The sequence below is a fragment of the Clarias gariepinus genome, chromosome 4 (genome assembly GCF_024256425.1).
Source record: "Clarias gariepinus isolate MV-2021 ecotype Netherlands chromosome 4, CGAR_prim_01v2, whole genome shotgun sequence".
NCBI lineage: Eukaryota > Metazoa > Chordata > Actinopteri > Siluriformes > Clariidae > Clarias > Clarias gariepinus.
The window spans coordinates 13,247,579-13,271,160 of NC_071103.1; the positions used below are offsets into that span (position 1 = coordinate 13,247,579).

Consider the following 23,582-nt stretch of genomic DNA (forward strand, 5'->3'; position numbering starts at 1 on the left):
TTAAGTTGAAGTTTCTAAAAAAAATTTGCTCGCGAAACTTGGTTTCTTAGTCTGATGTTCCACTTTGTATAAACACACACACACACACATATATATATATATAGATATATAGATAGATAGATAGATAGATAGATAGATAGATAGATAGATAGATAGATAGATACATAGATAGATAGATTTTAGATTTTATACTGTGATCAGATATGATCAGTTATTTTTCTTGCTCTAAAATCAAAACAGAAATTCAAGTGTCATAGGTGTGTGAAAAAGCAATTAAAGTATTATCTTTAATATAATTAAAGTAAATATAATTTAAGAAGAATTAAAGAGGATTTTTCTCCACACAGAGTCAGTTTACATGCAGAGCAGTATCAGGTTTCTTGCACTAGCAAAGCAGTATTAGGTGTTTTTAATGATGTCCTTCATAAGTTGGAGATTCTTTTTGTTTTGGTACTGGTATCAGTATCTGCAAGTTCGCAAATAGAATTATTTGTATGCATACTCTATCTGACAAAAAAGTGGTTTCAAAACATCCCTAACAAGTGCATAACAAGACTCGTTGTCACAGCAACCAGGGAGAAAGCATCATCATGCCGCCAGAGGGCGCCTTTTCCTGAAGTCTACATTTTTTTAATAGTGGTTAGCGCTGTTGCCTTGCGCCTCTAGGGTTCGGGTTCGATTCCTGGCCAGGTTAGATTCCTCTCTCTGTGTGTGTGGAGCTTGCATGTTCTTCACCTGCTTGGTGGTTTCCTCCCACAGTCCAAAGACTGGCTGATTGGCGTTCCCAAATTGTCCATAGTGTGTGAATGAGTGTGTGAGTGTGTGTATATGTGTGTTTACCCTGCGATGGATTGGCATCCTGTCTAGGGTGTACCCCACCCCGTGTCCAAAGTCTCCTGGGATAGGCTCCAGCCACCTCCCCCCCCTTCCCCCCACCCCCCACGACCCTAAATACTGAATAAAGCGGTATAGACAATGTGTGATGAGTTAATTGAATTGAATTGAATTGAATTGAATTGAATTGAAATGAATAATATCAGGCACATTCGGGCTTTGCAGTTTGTATTGTGCTATTAGCTGTAGTTTTTGAATTTTTATTTAAATTGTTTGCTGTGTTGCAAAATAAAATTAAATTAAAAAGTATTGTTTGCCATTAATATATTTTTTTATTATATAGCTGCTTACAGTTTCCTTATACACTAACATATGTATTACCTAGCCCTTGTGTGCTTAAACTCAAGTAAATTTGTTATCTGTGCAAAAAAATAAAGCCAGTGACTATTTCAAGTTTCTAAAATTCACCAAATTTATTAAAAGTGATCATTTTTATACATATTGAATTAATGTTAATAAAATAAAAAGTTATTTACACAAAATATGTTACTAAACAGTTTCTCACAAATACATATACAGTACAGACTGCTCTCAGTTTAGCTAAATAATCATATAATCAATAATAACATTAGCTAAGCACATATGCTGCATGTACAGTATAAGTTCGTAAGCCTAGCTATAAATGATATTTATAGTCTCAAATATAAAATATTGATTATAGGATAGTATAATATTCAATGAATGTTTATCATACTATAATTAGGTACTGTCTCAGTACCATAGTACATTAGGCACATCTTAGAGCAAACTTTTATCTATTTACAGCAGTAAAGGAAGTGCATTTACATGACATTTCTCTACTTGTTTTTATACAGTATTTTTAGTAGCTGATACTTATAACATTACATTTAAATTGCCACCATATATATTTTTATTTTGTCCATGTATTTATTTATTTTAAACTCCAGCTCAGTGTCCTTTGTTTGTGGAAATCAAGCTTTTTCAGGTCAGCAGATGACTTTGTTCAGGAGTAGGCTATGTTCAGGTCTTGTAGAACCCTTTGGGCTGTGGACTAAAAGAAATGATTATTAGTATTGCCTGTATTAACATGCAAATACAGCCTTTTTTAGGGATTTACACTTTTCAATTAAAACATAATTATTAATTTAGTTTATAAATAAAACATATTTATTTTAATATCATCCATCACAAAGGTATTTTCAGAGTGTCTAAAAAAGAGGAGAAATCGTTTTAAACCCTTTAAAAGGTTGAGTCGCTTGGTTAAGTGTGGAACATGGACAATTTTCTGCTTGAGCAGCTTATCTTAATAAATAAAATGCTTTAACATTTATCAGATTAGTCGAGCTTGAAATTATGAAGGCACATATACTATAAAGCACATTACATTGGTTAATAAAAACACAATTTTAATAATGTATAGCTTAATAATACATGATTACAGTTTCTTTTTTATGCAAGTTTAGAAAATAATTAACATAATTACATTTCATTACTATAGTTAACTATTATTGGTTTCAAATACTTGTACTTTCAAAGGAAAAAAAAAACAAACTTTTTACATTATATTGGACAATCAAATGTGCTCACTTTAATGTCTTGCTGATAAATGTAAATCCAGCTATCGATGTGTATACAAATTTTAGGAATCGAAGCAATTTTCCTGCTATAACATTCTTATGTAGTTGGCATTATAGCCATGTCATTATAGCCATGTCATTTGTCTGACATGGATATGCCACTGGAACTTGAGGATGAGTGCCCCTAGCCCAGTAAAATATTCAAATATTCAAAATACTGAAGAAACCAATGACCTATGTTAAATGAGTAGTCTCATTAAGAGCCATGAAGTCCATCTAATTTAAAAATATATAATGAAATACATTTTTTGTCAATTTTTTAACTTCAAATACATTTTCTTAACTAACATTTAGATAAATTGTCTAGGCAGCAAGTCAAATTCTTTTAGCAAATACTTGGTATATCACAAGCAAACTTACTGAAATTTAACGACGACTTCAGGCAAAACAGCGTAGTTGCTTTAAAAGTGAAAAAAAAATAATGAAATCAACAGTTTTGGTAAGAACTTACTTAAAATTTTTTAAAGATTTCTTTTTCTTTTCCATTTTTTGACCCAGTATTTATAGCACCTTGCATTTAGAGACCTAAAAGTGTTTAGTGTGCTGTACCAGGTCTCCACTACGAAACACAAATTGCCCTCAAAAGCCCAGGTAGTAGGCACAATTAATAATGTGTATTGTATTTGTGCTTCATTTTGTGAGTCATGTTTGGAAAAATACTTGTCAGGGAAAATTAACAATTACCACCTTAAACAAAGAATACAGGATTCATTCACAGTAAACATAAAACCCTTACATGTTAACGATAATTTATTGTGGCTTAAATATTGCACAATTTAAAATGTTACGTAAATGTTTCTAGGATTAGTATCTTAGTATGAAAATTATTTTATGGTATTAGTGTCAAATTTTGGCCATGTCATAATTTGGCTGTACAGATTAAAGTAGTAGCAAACCTGAACAAAAAAAAAATCTTACTTTTTACACCGGCAGAATTTCCTCTTACGCCTTGTGTACTTCATCACCTGTGCAAAATGAGAGGGATTGAGAGTCTAAAGTAAGAAAAAAATAAAACAGCAATGTCATTTTGACATGTTAATATTGTAGTAATGTTCACCTTTCTGCGCCTACGAAAGATGATGACAGTTATTGCAGCAAGTAAGACAAACACCAGAACACCTCCAACAATAGCTACAACAAGCCAAACATTTACTGGAGCTTTCACTGGAAAACAGAACACACAGAACAGCATTAAAATAAAACCATGTTGGGAATGATGTAAATAGAATTTGTTTAGAAATATTCTCAATTCTGATACAAAAATAGTATACTCCAGAGCTAGGGATCTGTTATTCTTGATCTACTACTTGGATGGATCCTTACCAATTTTTATACTGACTGAAGCTGATGTAAGCACTGTGCCATTCTTTTTGAGCTGACATGTCCATCGCCCACTGTTTTTCACATTTGATTCAGGGAATGACAGAACTGTGGTATGTGGATAGCTGTGATTTGACAAAGATAAACTATAAGGTGGTATCCAATTTACTTCCAAGTCAGGGATCATGGAATGACCCAGACTGCACGTCAAGTTCACTGGGTCACCTTCATATACAACTTTACTTCCTGATGAAGCAACTACAGAGAGAAAAAGAAATTTGTGGTTAATTGCAGTAAATTAGTTACTCATTCAGTAACACGATTTTAAAATAAATATTACACAGAAACAGATGTATTAGTAACTTGTTTGCTTTACAGTATCTGTACATTAAACTCATTCATCAGGACACATTTACCTTGCAGCACCTCTACCGTCACGCTTCTGCTGAGAGTAATTGATTTAAACTTCAGACTGCAGGTGTACGTCCCCCTGTCTTTTATAGACACCTTGGAAATCTTCATATCAAGCACGTGATTTTTAACCTCAGTCCCCTTGAGTGAGCTGTCCATGTCATTGACGACCTTCCAGGCAAGCGAATCTGGATGTAATTCGAGAAGGCGTCTGGACGAGGAACCGTCAACTGGAGTAAAGTTCCAGCTACCTTCACTCACCTCAAAGCCTTTTACTACAGACCAGGGAATTTTTGAGGACAAAGAACAAGGTATGGAGAAATCAGTGGCAGAAACAGAGGTGTAGATGGGATCTGATGGAGAGGGGGCGAGATCTGGGGAAAGAATAAGGAAGAGAGTTATTTAAATATATAATGTTATTAAAATAAGTATTTCGAAGGTCTTTCTTAGGTTTGTAGGTCCTAATATGGTTGCATAAATTTGCATAAATTGCATAATATTGCATAAAGTTGCATATATATTGGAATAATACTTTGTTGAAGCATGTCAGCGTTTTTGTGTAAGAGTCTATCAGCATGGCACATCTTGAAATGGCAATATTTGCCCACTCTTCTTTTCAAAAATGCTAAAAAAAAAATCTGTAAGATTGCAAGGGCATCACCTGTACGCAGCCCTCAGATTTAGATCAGGGCTCTGGCTGGGCTATTCAAAAACTTTAAATCTCCTTCTGGTGAAGCCATTCTTTTGTAGATTTAGATGTATGCTCTGGGTCGTTGTCATACAGACACATAAAGTTCATTCCAGCTTTCTATCGAAAGCCTGAAGGTTTTGTGCCAGCATTAATATAAAATTAACTTTAGTTCTAACTGAAGAAAATTAGCCCCAAAGCATGATGCTGCCACCACAATGTCTTACTGTGGGTTTGGTCTTCTTTTGGTGATATGCAATGTACCTTTATAAATTAAGCCCAAAAAGCCAATTTTGGTTTTATTCGACCATAACACATTTCCCATATGCTATTTTTTGCTAAATTTATCTGTGTGTTGATGTATTTCTTCTCCCTAACCCATAGCCCTGACATATGAAGAATATAGGAGATTGTTGTCAGATATACTACAGTATATAGGCAGTACTTAGGCAGCCTCCCTGATCAGTTTTCTTATTGTCTTTCCATGAACTTTAGAGGGACATCCAGTTCTTGATATTGTCACCATTGTGGCATATTTGCTTCACTTAATGATGACTGTCTTCACTGTGTTCCATGGTATATCTAATGTCTAGGAATTTTTGTAGGCTTCTCCTGCATGATACATTTTAACAATGAGAACCCTCCAATGCTTCGAAAGCTTTCTGTGGACCGTGGCTTGATGTAAGATGCTACTAAAATATGTCAGGAAAAGCATACTAGAACAGCTGAGCTTCATTTGGGGTTATTCAGAGGCACTTTAAATAATGGCAGGTGTGTATTGACTCCTATTTAATATAAGGTTGAATGTGATTGCTTAATTCTGATCACAGCCACATCCCCAGTTATAAGAGGGTGGTCACACTTATGCAACCACATTATTCATTTATTTTTCTCTCCCCCCTCCAAAAGAGGTTTTTAGTTTGTTTTTATTGCAGGTTATAGTCATATTAAAGGTGGAAAAAAAATTTTTATCTTGGTATCTTAGCTCTATATTTTGTTTACATCACAAAAACTATTTAACAGGTTGTGTAGATTTTTTTATATCCACTATATACAGTATATATAAATATAAGCCATGCATACTATTAACCATGTAGTATGTTTATTGTTTTATCTGTTTTAAATAAAAGTATAAAATCTTGTATGTAACTGCTTGAACAATTATGGGACTGTATTACATTGATTCTGCACTTACCTACAATGGTGACTTCAGTCATGGCATTGAACACCATGCCATCACCATAGCTCACTGCACAAGTCCACTTTCCACTGTGAATTCTAGAGGCATTAGTCACCTTGAGACTGTTTGTGTTCCCACTTGGCCTTCCATTATAAGGTTCATTATCAGGCCCTAACCAATTAGTGGACCGCACATGCTTTAATCCGTCTTTTTCGATTTCACAGAAGAGATTGAGAGTGGAACCAGCAAGCAGTGGTTTCTGTTGAGACATTTTTACTGAGTAAGAGAAAGAGAAGAAATTAATTTTGTCAATTATACAGTCCCAGTGGCACAATCTTTGCAACAGTAAATATGACCATTGCAGTAAAAATAGATTTAAATGCATCTCTGGATCACTATTTTATGCACAGTAAAAACACTTCCTTTTCAATGAGGTCCATTACAGTAAATTACAACCAGAGATTAAATAAAGATAAAATACTATTTTTCATTTGTAATTTTATGGGGGATTCCACTGTTTATTAATTACTGATTATTGAGGTGCAAATTGTGTTCCACCAACAATACAGTTAGAAATATATAATGTAAAATACAGAACTATATAGAAATAACATGCATTTAAAATATAAATAAATTATACACTTGTATATTTGTTTTAGTTCAATATAACTACTTTTACCTTTTATGTAGTCACTAATTACTTTCAATCACATTATTTTTATAGAAATGTTTGATTTTATTTAACACCTGATTATCAATTAATTCCATTAAATAATATGAAGGGAAATTATATATATATATATATATATATATATATATATATATATATATATATATATATATATATATATATATATTTTAATTGCATCCTGCAACATGCACTTTGTACATAAACACATAAACGCTTAAGTAATATAGGGAATAATACACAAGTCACAGGTATGTACATGATACAAGTTACATTATGCAAAAAAGTTTAAAGGTTATTAGAAGAAGAAAGTAATATCGTGATAATTACTAATGAGGTCAATTTAAAAGTATAATTTTAATTACAATAATTGAATTATAATTGAAATTCATTAATGTCATTATCAATTTAAATTTATACATACATTTTAAGCAACTTACTACAATGTTTTTATTTTAGGTCGAAATAACAGCCATTGAACGTCATTTCTCAAGCTAGGTAAAACCACTTCATTTGCAAATCAGACAATATGTTTGTATCGTACTTGTGCAGAGTGTGTTTATATCACAAAAAAAGAAGGCTTCCTAATGTAAATCTTGACTTGCTTTGACTGACTACAAATCATATGATTTCTATGGATTGCTGTATTATTATACGAAATATAATGTCAAGTTTTAAAAAGCGTATCACTTTTTCAGCTTACCTTCATAGAGTTTATATGTGGTTTTAAATTGCCTTAAAAGTTCATGCTGCTCACACTGGAACATTCCAAAGTCAGTCTCATTAAAATTTAAAATGATGAGAGAATAGTCTGGTGAAAGAGAGAGTCGCCCTTGCCACTTTTGTGGCACTGCCAAGACAAAAAAAAATTAATATAAGGGTAAAATAAATATGAGGTGAAAAATGTAATAGATTGATTTTTCAGCTAACCTGCTTTTGTACCAGATGATGTCGGGTTCCTACTAATCAATAATTCATTCTTAAAGTTCCAGTTGACATGAATTTTGTCTTGTGCCCCCCAAATGGTCCTGGGAAGAGTGACTGAGTTTCCTATCTGTGCAAAAGCCACCTTTTCTTCTTCTTTTTCTGAGAGAGAGAGAGAGAGAGAGAGAGAGAGAGAGATTCATTGACTTCATTAATTTCATAAGAGATATTTTTTAAATAATGCAAAGTGTTTTTTATTATAAATTCCAAGGAAACAGTTACAACACACTTTGTAATTAATTAAAATGTTTAGTTTATTTTTACTTTGTTTTGCATAACGTAATTTGCTACTGTAGTATTTTTCATGCTTCATCCTGGTCAAAAGTTCATCCACTTCAAAGTTGAAGTAGAGTCTATCCTAGAAATGCTTGATGTGAGAATACACTCTGGATGGGATTACATCACAGTGCACACTCTCACGTTTGTGTATCCTTGGGGGAAATTTTAACATAACCAGTCTTTCTATTAGCACGTTCTACAGGCAGTGAGAAAACTCGGGAACCAGGGATCCTGCAGCTGTGAATAATTAAAACAATCCACTGTATGACTGAGTGGAAGACTGTTGTGACTATTGTGGTGTGGTGTGTGATTAAATTTTTTTATATTATTCTTTTACAAACAGCGACTGGATGCCTACAGTCATTAATACTGATATTATTCTGATCAAATCTTACCTGCAGCTGATGGAGATGGAGCCACCAAAAGTAATAATCCCAATAGAAATCTCATTTTCTCTCTTAAATCAATAAAGTACAAATGAAAAGAAATAATTAAATGTTAGAAGAGAAATAAGTAATTGTTAATTACAATCTTTTCACACACTTTAACTCTCTGTTTAATCACATTTTAAATACAGTGGCCCACAGAGAAGTGTCTTACAGTAAAGCGGAAGGAAGGGGCTTGTGGTGGGCTTAGATTTTTTCGAAAGATTGAGGAAAGAAAGCTTAAAGATGATGAGAAGCAGAGACAGCAAGCTTTGCGGTGGGCTATGGGTTACAAACATAAAAAAAGCGAGGGGCATCAGACAGGGACATGAAAGAGATGAAGCTCAGAAGAAAGCCTGAGAGAAAGCGAGTGATGTAGAGAGGTGGGGCTGTGGGGGGGCTGAGATTGTATCAGGAGTAGATTTTTATCCCTCTCTTCTTAACCTCCTCACCTCCTCCACCCTCCTACACAACCCTTCTTCCTCCTCTGTTCCACGAAAGACGGATCTCTCCACGCTCACAAGGAGAAAAAAAATGCCACACGGCACTGTTAGTGGTAGGCTGAGCTGGGAGTGTGGTGTACAGCATATGGAGCTTTGTTGTGTGTGTTTCTGAGATTCGTGCAAATCTCTTCTTCTTTCTTTTTTCTCTATGTAGGAACGTTTACTCAAAAAAATTTTTATTTGCACTATTTACATTGGGATTGAAAATGGCTTTAATATATTTTTTATTTGATTTTTATTGTCCATTCTCTTAAATGTGTTGATTTTATGAGTGCATGGGAAACCCACTGGTCTTTAACTGCGAACAATTGACACTAAAACCTGCAAGGAATAAATACATAAATAACATTAACTCTGACTTCTGATTAATTACTGATTTGTTATTTGATTTAGTTAAAATGGTTCTACTGAACAGAGCTTTTCCACAATAATCACTGGTCTATTAAGTATATAACATTTAAAGTAGATGCTCATTTGGACAATCATTTAACACTCATTTCCACAAACATTTAAAGTAGATGCTCACTCAACAATCAGGTACAGTGAGAAATTCAAAAATCAGAAATATAATTCATTTTATATTTATGAGTGTGAACCCTAAGCGCTTTTAAAAAATGCTGCAATTAGTATTTATTGTCGCACATTTTTTACGCCATCCATCATCTTAGATTTTGTGAAAATGCTTTATTTTAAATTCCTCATTAATTATTATTTTTTCTGTGTTTTTAACTCTTGTGTGCCTAATGTAATGTATGTATCCAATTATGTAAACATTAAAGCACTTTTTGTAAGTCGCTCTGGATAAGAGCGTCTGCCAAATGCCTAAATGTAAATGTAAATGTAATTAAGAGCAATTTCTGCTCTTCTTGCTACTTGCGATTTTTTTGTTCACTGTAATTATCCATTCTTGCATAATGCAGAAGTTTTGCTTAGGGTATATACAAATATTTAAGATTATCATGTACTTGCCACAAGCGGTTTACTAATAATTTGAAAGTAATAAACTTCAATTGCGATCTGTTTCCAATAAATCTTTAAATGGCATTAGCCAATTTGGATTTACAGCGCATGAATGTGTTAAAATGCAGTTTTGTAAGGTCTGATAATATAACTAAATAAATCAAACCCTGATTTTGAAATACTGTATGTTTGTTCATGCAATGTAATTGATGATATCATAACTATAAATGGTTATATACAGTATATGTATTACTGGTAACTACAAATCGTTATTTGTTTAGCTTTTTTTACTCTCATTTTTAACAACATACTGTATGATTTGAAAAAGGAAACTCGTGACACAACACAAAAAAGGCTTATTGTTTAAGGCTGCTATTACAGTGACACTTGTATCTACGTCTTCTACATCACAGTAGCCTTGTGACACGCCTACAATAGGTACAAAAAAAATAGCCTAAACAAACACAATTCTGAAAGAATTCTGAAAATATACCGCTTTAACTATTTCTAATATTCTTAAAAAGAATATGATAAGAAAGTAGGAGAACAGCAAAAAGCTTCTGCTTCGAGAAAGGCAGCAAAACGAAAAGGTGTTGAAAAAGGAAGTGCAGTTAAGCAGAGGATAGATGTAGAGATAGAAAGAAGCAGACAGCTGCACCTGACAACTTAACCCAGAAAGACAGATGATCAGGGCTGTGGTCAGAGCAGAGGTTCAACAGAAACACTGCAGTGCAGCCGATTCAAGTGTATTGAGGGCATGTTTATAGGTTTTAAAATGACTTTACATTCAGATATTTTAAAATGTAAACACATGAGCTATGATTCCGAGATATGAAACTGATCACTGATAAATGTGCAAAAAATTATGACAATCAATTATTTATGGAGTTATGTTAATCGCTTTTCTGATGCAAATGGATATTTTTTCATATTAACAAATAAAGAAATTGCAATAATGCATACTTTTAACCTTTACTGTTTGTTACATAATTTAGGTGTTCATGTACAGTAACAGTAATGACAAATTGCTGGTCCTGTATTGTCATTCACATGCTACTAATCAGCATCGTCCTACGAAGTGGATGTATTTGACTTTTACAAAATGATAATATTAGGGAAATATAAAAAACATATATTACATATTCTCAAAAGAAAAAAAAAGTTCATGTCAGTGGGATCGTACACTTATATTGTATACTTTTAGTACGCGCCTTTACCAACAAGCGTGGTTTTAGTGTAATGTTCAAAAATATTTTATTAGAGCATAATGTCTTGATAAAGCTGTAAAAGTCAAATACATCCACATTTCTAGATAAAAGATGCATACTAAAGGTACAAAAGGCCTACACTTGATGGTGCCACCCCATCGACAAGGAAGTATAGTTTAATGCATTATTCAACTATACTGAAAATATTAATATTTTGTGAATAAGTTTAGTCCTTTTTGAATGTAAAGGTGATGTGCTTTGTTGGGTCGTGAGGACTTAAAAGTACACGATACTTTGAATAACACAATACTTTGAACAATGCTTATCGCCTTAAAAACACGTATCGACTCAGCAATAACAAAATGTCTCCCCGGCCATCATCATGAATAAAATGAACAAACGTATAAAAAGTGAAATGCATGTATATAATATTTTATTATGTTTAATAATTCAGTGCTACAGTAAAGCTATGAAGAAGGTTGTACCTGGGTTTCAGTACTTGATCATCCGATGTTTGTCGCTCCCTTTCTCAGGTCCTCACCAGAACTGATCCTGTGCAAGCTTTAACGGTCTTATATGGTGCGTTGACCCCTCCCTTACATCTGATTGGCCTAACAGGAAAAACAAGATGTCCAGGTTTAGAATAACATCAAATCTTTCATTTTTGATTAGCTAAAGAAACATCAACAGCGATATTCATGAATATTAATCAGTGCTGATCACGATCATCATTTTAAATTTCCAGCAGTTTTCCGCACTGTATACCTGATCAATCTCACATTATTGGTTTAAATCGACGTGAAGCAGAGTGCTTCGATATTTGTTCAAAGTTACATACATACATCGTTATGATTACGTTGTTGCATAAAAAAGTAATTATCCTTAAAATATATATTAAATGAAACAACATAATTAACAGATATCTGTAGAATATTTGTACAGAAACAATGTATTTTGTATGTATCTCAGTTATTGAGTTCAGTTATTTGTTTTGTTGAACCATTTTTTGTTCTTTATTCAGCTTATTGTTGACTTGACTTGTTGACTTATTATCGCTTTATCCTCAGTTCAAATCGCCTCTGTCTGAGCAGTGCAGTATAATTTATTAGCTATTCATTAATAGTTTATTAGCTATTCAAGTATATCATATCAGCCAATACTATGAAATATATCATGTGTTTATTTTGTAGATTTTTCATCTGTCAAATGTTTTGTTGCTTTGATAAATATTGGAATTATGTTGCGAGGATTTGTTCTCTTTTGCTCTAGTTTTCTACTCTGTATTTTTTTACTTTAGCTTTCAGTTCTTTTTTTCTTTGTTTTATGTACTGCTGAGTAAGGTACAAGAAAATCCTCAAAAACCAGTCATCGTCTTCGACTTTTTTATACATTTCCAGTGAAGCAAACAGAGAACAAGATATAAAAAATGTTGCATTTTTTTCTTTTGATTTTCTTTCTTCCTCTTTCTGTTCTGCTTTTTTTTCATGATAACTACGTTTTGATGCCTTACATACATTTATCTGAAATTCCACCCTCCTACAGAATTAATTCTTCACTTCATTATTGCCTTATTGCGTTCCTTGATGTATAGAGTTTCAACATTTAAGATTTAACTTTAACATTAACAAACCGCTTGATTGGCCCACAACAAACACCTTACGGTTTTAATGGCTTTACAAAATGCATAAAACCATAACACAATATAAGTGGAAATACTTCCATTATTATTTAACAAATCTCCCTTATGGAATCATTGGTTTTAACTAGAGATTTTCCCCGCAACCTATTGTAGCTCACATCACATATAAATCAATACTCTGACTCTGCAAAGTAATTTATTTTAATGATGTCTGTTATTAAAACAATACATTTTGTTTAACTAATAACAATTATAATAATAAAAGAAATTTTTAAAACAATGTCATATCTTACATTTTTAACAGTAAAGTTGTTGATTATCTGCAGGGTCAGAAAATAAAGGCATTTGTTCTTTTGCGGTGAACAGTATAACAGAAAAATCACCCATGTTTTGATTTGTCTAGTAAATAAATTTTTACAAAAGTAAATTTGTTTAAGTTTAATGCTTATCCTGCATACACTACAACTTCTTTTTTACCTTCTTTTTGTTTTATTCATCTTATTATGAACTGATCTTTGTTTAACATAATTTGTACTTCGACCCACAATATACTATGAAAAAGGGTCATCTGTATATTGTTTTATCTTATGGAATCTTTTTAAGTTTATTTACGTCTTAATTTGTGAACACAGAAACTATTTGTTCAAATTATCATGATAAATATTTTGTGCTATTTTACTAATGAAAGTTGTAGTACTGATTTTATAGTTTTTCTGATGTTTAATGCTATGATAAGTCTATTAAGCCTTAAATAAAAGAGTAAATGCAAAAGTAATCCTTCAGCAGTTTCCACTTTGGACATGACAAGTCTGCGGTGAACAATTAATAAACGCAACCCCCTGCTTGGAATTTATAAGAACTCACATGGTCAAAGTATTACAGTATGATAGAGTTAAGTTAAGTACTGCTTGAGAACACATCTAGAACTGTTTATGCATAAATATCGCTCCTGATTCAGGGAATCATTTTACCAGAGCTATAACCCTATCTAGTTCATGGGCCAGGACTTTATACTTAATGAAACAATGTACTTAACATACTTACAATAGACTTTTGTACAGTTTCCCTTCACTTTTCTAAACATGTAAACAGTTAAAATCTCATCATCCATTGTAACCCAGCAAAGGATAAGTTGATTTGTGAGTCTGAATCCTCTTAAGCTTTCGTCGACTTAAGAGAAGACGTTTTTTTCTTGCTAGTGTCACGCTGGTCGTGCTTAACTAAGTAGATTGATTTATATAATGTCTGTTGTTACAAGATCTTTACAAATAAATTTTAATTGAACTTAGGAATAAGGGGTAGACATGGTGAGTGTAAGGAAGAAACTGCATTGCTGCAAATTAATATGTTTAACCAATGTTGACAAAATTGACAAACACAGTTTTGCGATTGCAAATTCAAAGAATTCATACAAGCAAAATCGTAACATTAAGGTTAAGTTGCAGCAGTCACGCTCATCCATGTGTTCATGTATGACAGAAAGGCAGCCTCATACAGAGTAAGAACCTGCTTCTGTAGGACATGGGTGGTTTGCTTAGGGGAACCACATGAAGGTCAAAACAAACATGTCTCCTGCCTCACATCTGTCTTTGAGGTTTCACCCTTCTTTCATTTGCCTCTTCCTGCCTCACTTAGTTAATCTTTTTTTTTTTTTTTTTTTTAAAGGTTCACCAATGTAGCTCATGTCATCTCTAGATTTGTTGGGCCAAATATTTTAAAGAGATTTAGGAAAGAATTTAGACAAAATCTACCAAAAATTAGCAGTAGGTTTTTTGGGGAAACCTAAAGAATGAACTTGTGATTCATAATTATGACATTTTCATATGGGTGTTATGAGAGGAAAGACCCAGTTGCAAGGGATCCCTCATTACTCAGAGTGTTTAAGGGAGTATAGACCGAAAACAGAACCGTTACTGAAAGAAGTAAAGACTGAAAGGAAAGAAGGAGGAGGAGATTTTCAATTAGTCATCCTCCACAGCAACTAATGTAAAAAAAGTACAACTGCATATGGTTCTGCAAGTTATTTGACAAATGGGCATGAATCGTGTTGTTTCAGCCTTTTGTTGAAAACTTGAAGTAACATACAGTACATAAGATAAGTTACATATGTAACATGCTAAATTTAGCTTGGGGGAGAAAACATTCACCCACTCCTTACCGCCTATCCTTCACGCAGTAATCTGTCTGTTTTACAGTAATGACTATTTATGTGTTTAGGCTGAAGTCTGTCAGAAAGGGGATCCCTTAGACAAGCATGTTAATCATCATGAACTTTCAGACATTCCCACACTTTGCTCATTCAAGTTTTGCACATGACTGAATAAACCCACAAAATGGCTATAAATACTTTAACAGACAAAAACACAGCAAGTTATTGACGACACACAAAGACTCAGATTGTTGATGCTTTTCCAAAAAATAGAGTCAAGCGAATTCTAGTGAAGTGATGCTCGTAGATTTATCTCTGCTGTTTTTAATTCTTTTTTTTTTTTTTTGGTTTAATCTTTTCCAGTTAGTGATGCAAGTCCTGTGGGCTTTAAATGTACACGTGGTGAAATGTCAATGGAAAGAAGCTGGCTGAGTTTAGTGACATTTGGTTGCTTTATTGTGAAATGTAATTGAATATCTTCCATTACAAATCTCTTCCCCTCTCTCTCTCTCTCTTTCTCTCTCTTTCTCTCTTTCAACCCTTATTCCTCAACATGGCCTCACAAATGTACATTCTGCTTCAGGCCTTGGTTAAAATTATTAATCACTCACACTGGCCTGTGTTTTAATTTATTTTCATATAATAAAGATGTTAAAGGTTTGTGCTTGTCAATTATCAAACTTTACAAATGTCGTTTAATGCTACTAATGTCCTTTGTGTCAGAGCTTGACTTCTCCACTGCTTTTGTTAATTAAGTTACAGATTGTTTACACCACAGCATTAAGTGTTGAAGCTGAAGGTCAGAAAATATGGAATAATTTTTTTTTAACAGCAAAGCAACTAACACAGGCATGTGTATATGCATCATAGTGGGGGAAAAGGGGAAACCAGACTACCCAGGAACCCAGTGGCAGGAGGGCTCTTAAAATGTGAGAAATATAAATGAAGAGAGGAAAAGAAAGAAAAGAGCCCTAATGAGACCACTGATGAATATCGCCAAGAACTCTGTGCTACTTCTCTGTGTATGGGGGTCCATATTGAGAAGATACTGTATTTATTTAACATTTTTGAAGGCATCAGTGTCTGCAATCCATAACGGTCGGAGATATTGCTGGAAATTGTGTTGTTTAATATATACATAGGATTCCAAATTATAAGGCAAAAAATATTGTTTGTTGTTATTGATTGTTTCATTCTGTGTACTGTACAGTATGTACAGCATTTTTTTTTTTGCAGTTGGTGAAAGTGCAGCATGCAACAGCGAGCATTTAAACACCATGCAGCAGTCCAAAATGTACATGAGAATATAAATGTTCTTTACTGGTCTGAGTGATTATAATTAAGTTATGATACGAATTTGTTTCAGAATACTGCCCAAATGTAGAAAAAGCCTGATATCTTTTTTTTTTTGCAAATAATTAAAAACTGTAATTGCTGCTAAAGTGCAATTGCATTAAACACATCATGGTTTATTGTTTTTGTTATTGCAAAATAACTTTAGCAACCTTACGTTTTGGCCAGATACCTCCCACGCTATCATTTTTTATGTAACCAAACATAAATTTTGTTTCTTATGTGTAAGGCTAAGTAGTATATTTCTAAATTACATGATTATGTTAAATATAACTAATTCTAACTGACTATGTCATCTAGCTTACTGTATATAACACTATTAATTAAAAAAATATTATAATAAGTATGCTGATACTGCATGGAGCTGTTGAGGGTGGGATTAATGAGACCGTAATTTCTAAACTGAACTGTTAGTGATACTGTGTGGTTTTTCAGATGCAAAGCCCCTGGTGAGAGCAGAACAGCAACATCTAAGTAACTTTTTTTATAATATGCAAGGCAGGTAACATAAAACAGCTTTAAAAACATTCTTATCGTAGATTTAAAAAAAAAAAAAAAAGAAAGAAATCTTGACATTGTTGGACTGGAAACCTGGAAAGTTTGCAATGTACTGTACATATACTCTGTCAAAGTGTCAAACACGTGAAAAAGTAAAGGAAGAAAAACCACTTGAAATTGTAAAGGATGAAAAAGTGCCATAGTTTACATTTTCAAATTCAATTATGAAAGATAAGTTTATTGCTTATTACATTAAACTTAATATTTACTGCATGTGTCCTTTTATTTTGGGAAAACAATAACTATAAAATAACTATACTTTGTCAGAACAGAAAAAAATCAACCAAAAGCTAAGCAACCAGTAAGTGCAGACACACTAAAATATTGCAGGTTTTGTCTACATTTCAGTAGCACTTATACTATCTTGTTTAGCACTAAATAAGTAGCACTTATTGACATTAGACTAGCCTACGTTTCAGGTATAATATATTTCTTGAGACTCCAAAGATACAAGCAGCCGTTGTTTTGAATGCAGTGAAACTCCAAATCAATCATCAAAAGTAAAACTGGATAAAACTGAATTTGAACATAATCCATTTTATTTTTTAAAACACACTATGTTCTCCTGTTTGGTCACAGAAAAGCAAAAAAGTGAAAAGATGAGAAAAGATTATTGTATTCTGCTTCTCTTTAATAATGACAGAATTTTTGAAAAAGAAAACTCTTGAGATGCAACAAACCCTTTTACAGGTGAAGGTTGTCATTGTTTATGTTATCAATCAAGGATATAATTTGAAGTTTAAGAGTTATTACGCTTTAGGCATGGTGTTAGAACGACCCAAGGAAAGTAAACAGCAAGACGCTGAACACAACAGGTGGTGCGATTAAGGTTAAGTGTTTGAGTCGAATCCCAGGTCTATCATTTTAAATTACACTTACAATTTACGAAGAAACTTCTTATGTGAAACTCCACCAAACTGCAGTCACAAGTAAATGTGACTTTTTGATAAACAGGGTGAGGTTTTTTACAGCTGTAGAAAAAAAGCATTAAACCTAAATATAGGATAGATAGATAAATATATAACAATATATGAAGGAAATAAACATAACATTTTGATTTAGATCTATATATACTGTAGAGAGAGAAAGTAAATGTGTTTCTGTACAATGTGTGTTAGGCCTGGTGAACCCGCTTTTCAAGGAAACAAAGTCAGCTGCTGTAACCGTCTTTAGCAGCACCTGAAACAAGCACGTCTTTATAGAAACCCAGAAAAAGCCTAAACATTTCTTCAAAGATAAATGGCAAGAATGAGTTGTTGTAGTGTAAGAGAGTAATTATAGATTAGATGCTTTCTGAAGTATGTCCTAATAAAATATGTGTACATGAAAGACAATGGCGGATCACCTTCTCATTACAACTGTCTCTGTTTTGCTTTAATGAAACTTCCTCCTTCCTCTCCAGCTTTGTATTGCGTTCGATGTTGATCATATAGTACATCTATTTTTGCCCTTTTCATTTAAAAAGGTGTACCACTTCTGCTTTTGCATTATAACGATTATGATCGATTGATTGCATTTCAGGGTCTTTTTACCTATATAACCCTACAGCAAAGTATCAAAATGAGAATATGGGGGTGTAGGAAGACACCCAAAGAACATGGCTGGTATGTGTGGGCTAGGGTTGGAGTGAAAAGGAAAGAAATTTGTGTATGACACATTGTATGAAAGAGGGAATCCTAGTCTCAGTATGAAAACTCGTCACTTATACATAATACACTTATACATATGCATGAGCATATTCCAATCTAAATGGTCTATGATTTTAAGCTCACTTTAAAATGCATTATTCATGTGAAGAGTTTTTTCTGAATAATTTAATTAATGTACACAAAGACACTATTGCAAAAAAGTGACTTGTGGGTTTGTTTTAAAATGATTGCCATTACATTACCAAACATTATAAACAGTTTTGTCGAAACACAACGTCTACTCTATAGAAAAATACAATGTGTTCAAATACAACACATTACACAATGACTTATAATATACACACAGTTACACAATGACAATATGACGACTTATACAACCACATACACAATACATATAGACTGACTACAATAATGTATTGTGTTTGACGACCCATACACAAGATATCATTATGTTTTTAATGATTTTTTTTCTAAACACAACTCTACTCAACTCTGTAGCTTGTATGCAATGTAGAATACTTATGATCTTGTGAATAAACACCTGCGTATGTTGCATATGACATGAGTTGCAGTCAGTTACTCTTATATATAAAGCACCTCCAGGGTTTGATTCCCGCCTCAGGTCTATGTGCATGAGTTTGCATGTTCTCCACGAGCATGGTGGGCATCCTCTGGGCACTCCGGTTTCCTCCCACAGTCCAAAGACATGTAGGGTTAGGCTATATGGCATTCCAAATTGTCCGCAATGTGTGAATGACAAGCGGGTGTTGAGCTGGCAACCGACCCTTTAAGTAACTGCCACAGAAGCGACGGATATATCTCCGGGGTGGGTTGTATGTGTCGCCTCGTGCCGCATGGCATGAGGACAGACCAAAATATTAAATATTTATATATCCTTAACTCATGAAGAGTATTAAACAACTATCCATGATAGTTGATAGACTGGTGTCTCATCCAAGATGTTTATATTAACTTAAACACTTTTCTTGTTTCATTAAACTTTTATACTTATAGCAAACTGATATATATGATGGGTTTTCTGTCCAGTCTGGTTTCTCTCAAGGTTTCTTATTATTATCATCTCGGGGAGTGTTTATTAGTCCGTCACGCCAGATTGTTTATCAGGAACAAGTTATAATGTATACTACTATCCTTTTATTTTTTCTAATTGATATTTTTCATTTATTTTTTCTGTAAAGCTATGTGCAATCCATGCCCACAGACCGGAGGCGGGAATCAACCTCCGACCCTGGAGATGCAATATATACATAGCCTATATAAAGAGTAACTAACTGTATGCAACTCATGTCATACGCAACATACGCAGGTGTTTATTCACAAGATCACAAATATTTTACAGTGCTTACAAGAGTAAAGTAGAGTTGTGCTTAAAAAAATAAATCATTAAAAACACAATAATATATTATGTATAAGTCAGGACAATGGCCATTGTTCAAATGCTATACAAATTCAAGAAATTTAAGATGTATTTTTGACTCATGTCTGTTTCCTGGATAAGGTCTGGGACACAACCCTGTCCAGGATAAAGCGTTTAGAAAAATGAATGAATGTGTTTGTTGCTGTTCATATAAATGTTTTATTTCCCTAGCGTTGTTACTCCTTGATTTAGTTTTGTTTTGCTTTAACGTGTCTTGCTTGTCTGTCTAGTTTTACTTAAAACTTAGTAGTAAATACACATCTTGCTTTAAGCGGATTATAATTTTTTTGCCTGTCTAGCTTCAATCCATCTCGCTTCCAACTGTCTTGTTTTAGTCCATGTAGCTTTTTGACCCTTTAGCTTTTTACCCATATTACTTTAGTCCTTCCGGCCAATGCCTATTTTTTGTTTTTTGTCAGTTTTTTTGCAGCCATTTTGTGTTGGTTTGTCAGATTTTAGTCCATCTTGCTTTAACCTTTTGTTTTTACATTTTACTACATTATGGATTACTTTGCCGTGCTTTTATCTTGCTTTTGTTCATCCTACTTTATTCCATCTTGAGTTAGTTTGCCATGTAGTTATCTCTTGTACTGCAGTCCAGCTAGTTTTATTCCATCCTGCTTGAGACTGCATGGCTTTAGTACGACTTGCTGTCGCTCATCCTGAATTTCGCCACAGCCTCTCCAGCAAATAACAGATCGTGCACTAAACGATAGATATTAACAATAGATAAAAACATTTAAACTGTGAAGGTAAGATGGCCGCATCTACGCAGTGCAATTGCAAGCCAACCGCTTTGTACAGTAGTTATGGCATTGTATATAAAAAGAGTTCAGATTAAAATGATGTCCCCAAACGGATTTTTTCACATCAGTCAGCCACAACTATCACTGAAAAATCTATTAATTATTCATGCAAGTGGGATAGAAAGCATTTATTTTTTTATTGTTTCACTTGTTACCTCAAAAATTAACAAATGGTCAGTAGTTAGAAACTGGGTTTTAAGTACATTTTTATGTTATGTACAACTTCAACCCCTGGAAGAGAGGCCTGAAAAATTCATAAATCCAACCACAATTCGTCAAGAATGAAGTATGCACGCTTTGTAGAAAGTGAGTGTCAACTGGACCGATGTATAGTGTTGGCAAGAAGATTGGCGGTTTGTTGTGTTTTTAGCTCAATGAAATTATAACAGCTAAGCATTCATCATGCATTTTAAATAACAACTTAATATATTACTTGATTGTATATTTTATATTTATGTTCTCTTCTGGCTTTTGCATTCCACGAAGTGGAATATTTTTTATTCTATATTTTAAGGGTCATTCTATACTTTTCATTTTAGAGTATTATTTATTGTATTTGTTTAGAAAGTTAATCAATATGGTCAGAAAGAAGATTCAGATCTCTAATCAGCAAGCCACAGGAGACAATGGCAAAAAAAAAAACGTCCTGTGATGATGTATGGATGACAAATCAATAAGAACTGCCTAAGTAAAACATTACGATGTTATATGGTATTTTTTATAGAATTACAGACACCAGCTGTCATTTTATGTTTAATATTGCGTAAGTTCACAAAAGTTATCATAAAAAAGAAAAATGATATAGTTTTGGTATAGTTACGATGGAACGAGTAAGCAGCACTCATAGAAATCAAACGCAAAATTAAGAAATGTTTGTCCGATTGACACAACATTTAAATGTTTAAACATTTCCAAACACACTCCCTAGAGAATATTAGGTATAATTATGGGCTAGCAACTAATAAACCAAGTCTAAAGAAACTGTATGACTTAGCAATGAAGTGTATATCTATATATAGTGAGAAGGCAGTAGGAATAATAGCGCCTCATTAATCATTAACGAATACATTCTTTTGCTATATCTTTTTCCTTATCCTTCTTTATAGTACCAATACAAATATACACAACATACACATACTTTTTAAAATTATTTAAAATGCATGATTTTTTTAATTCAGAATGAAAGAAAATTAATTACTATTTAGGTCATTGAGATTTTACCACTATAAATAATTGTATGCAATATAATGAGCCTGATAATGTTTGATCATAAAAAATGTGAAAATTTATCATCCGTTGTCTCTGAATAATAACTGTCACAAGCAATTTATTGGCTTAGTCCTGGGACTTGTGCTTGTAACATGTAGTGCAAGTTGAGAGAGTAAATAATTTTTTTTTATTAATCCTTTATAACTTACAGATTCACATAAGCACATTTACGTAATATTAGAACAGTCTTGACTCGATATACACGTATAAGTTTCTCGTCAGAACCGTAAATGTTTACGTTCTGATGAGGCCTTAGGTCTTTCAGACAAAGTGCTTTATCTATATTTTGTACTGTATTGTATTATACAATTTTATGTATTATAAAATGATGTATTATGTATTATTATTATCATCATCATCATTGTTATTAACTATGATTACGATTATCATAGTTACAACGATCAAAGCACAGTACAAGTAGACAAATAACATAAGTATGCATATGAACCAGGCGTTGTTGTGTTGTTTGATAGCAGTAACAGTAATCACATATTAAATAATTCAATCTAAAAATTCATAAAAAGTAAAAGCATTTAAAGCTAACTGACGAACTGAGACGTTAACACTCTCAGCTACTGTACGATTAGCAGTACTTGAACCTACTGACTGACAGACAGGACCAAGAGCAAGCCCATACTTTACACTGATCAAAATTGTACTAAAAGCAGAATGTCAATGGACTAAAAGTAATTACTTACAATGTTGATGAGACAAGACGATTCCTTCTACTGAGCCTCACAGAGTTACACTGACATTAACATTCTCTAACACACTAGCACACACACACACACACGGGACAGGAAACAGTGTTGTCATCTGTCATATGTCTGCCTCACTACTGTAGAGGACTAAGCTTAGTTTAGCTTCACTAGCATCGCCACCTTCTTTACCATTTTTCTCTTGAATTTCTCTCCTCCCATCAAGACCACCATCAGTGATACAGTATGTGACTGATCTCTCTCTTTCTCTCTCTCTCTCTTGCTCTCTCTATCTCTCTCTCTCTCTGTCTTACGTGCTCCTCTTATGTCACCCCTCAGTAACTACTTCTATCTTATTCTAATCATGCTTTTATATGTATCCTGGATTGTAAGTTTTCACATTTGGAAAAACATATATATTTTTGCTCATCCGTAAGCTATTGTAGCGCCATGTAGCAGTGACAGGAGACAAGCTTCTGATGAATTTTGGCTCTTTTATTTTTTATTTCTCTTATAAAGTAGCTGTGTTTACAACATGACAATATGACGACTCATAAAATCTCATACACAGTACATACGACTCATGATCATACACACTACAATGATGTATTGTGTGTGACGACTCATATACAATATATTGTGTATTATAAGCGGTATTGTGTTATATGTGTTTTTAATAAACAAGAATAATCAACTGCGTAAATAAAAAGTAAAAGAGCCAAAAGTCATCAGAAGCTTTATATTATATATATACAATTTTTTTTTTCAAATGTGAAAACTTACAATCTGGGATACATATAAAGCATAATTACATTAGGCATTTATATTAGATTCTCCGCTATTTGTTAATCATGTGATCAAGTCACAAGTCACACAGGATATTTC

General features: G+C 33.2%; 1 protein-coding gene across 2 annotated transcripts; it reads right to left on the bottom strand.

Annotated features, from left to right (window-relative positions):
• Nucleotides 1–1,297: 1,297 nt before the first annotated feature.
• cd4-1 (CD4-1 molecule) lies at nt 1,298–22,892 on the bottom strand. Of its 2 annotated transcripts, XM_053493652.1 has the most exons (12): nt 22,698–22,892; nt 11,624–11,749; nt 8,438–8,499; nt 7,710–7,865; nt 7,483–7,629; nt 6,107–6,367; nt 4,229–4,597; nt 3,816–4,070; nt 3,550–3,656; nt 3,411–3,457; nt 2,853–2,891; nt 1,298–1,906 (listed from the first exon to the last, which is right to left on the bottom strand). In XM_053493652.1, the coding sequence occupies exons 3-12, from the start codon at nt 8,490–8,492 to the stop codon at nt 1,876–1,878; spliced, it is 1,467 nt and encodes a 488-aa protein (XP_053349627.1). In that variant the 5' UTR covers nt 8,493–8,499; nt 11,624–11,749; nt 22,698–22,892; the 3' UTR covers nt 1,298–1,875. The 2 variants fall into 2 exon arrangements, with proteins under 2 accessions (XP_053349627.1, XP_053349628.1); XM_053493653.1 differs by lacking the exon at nt 2,853–2,891 and having other exon boundaries at nt 22,698–22,889.
• Between the last annotated feature and the right edge of the window lie 690 nt (nt 22,893–23,582).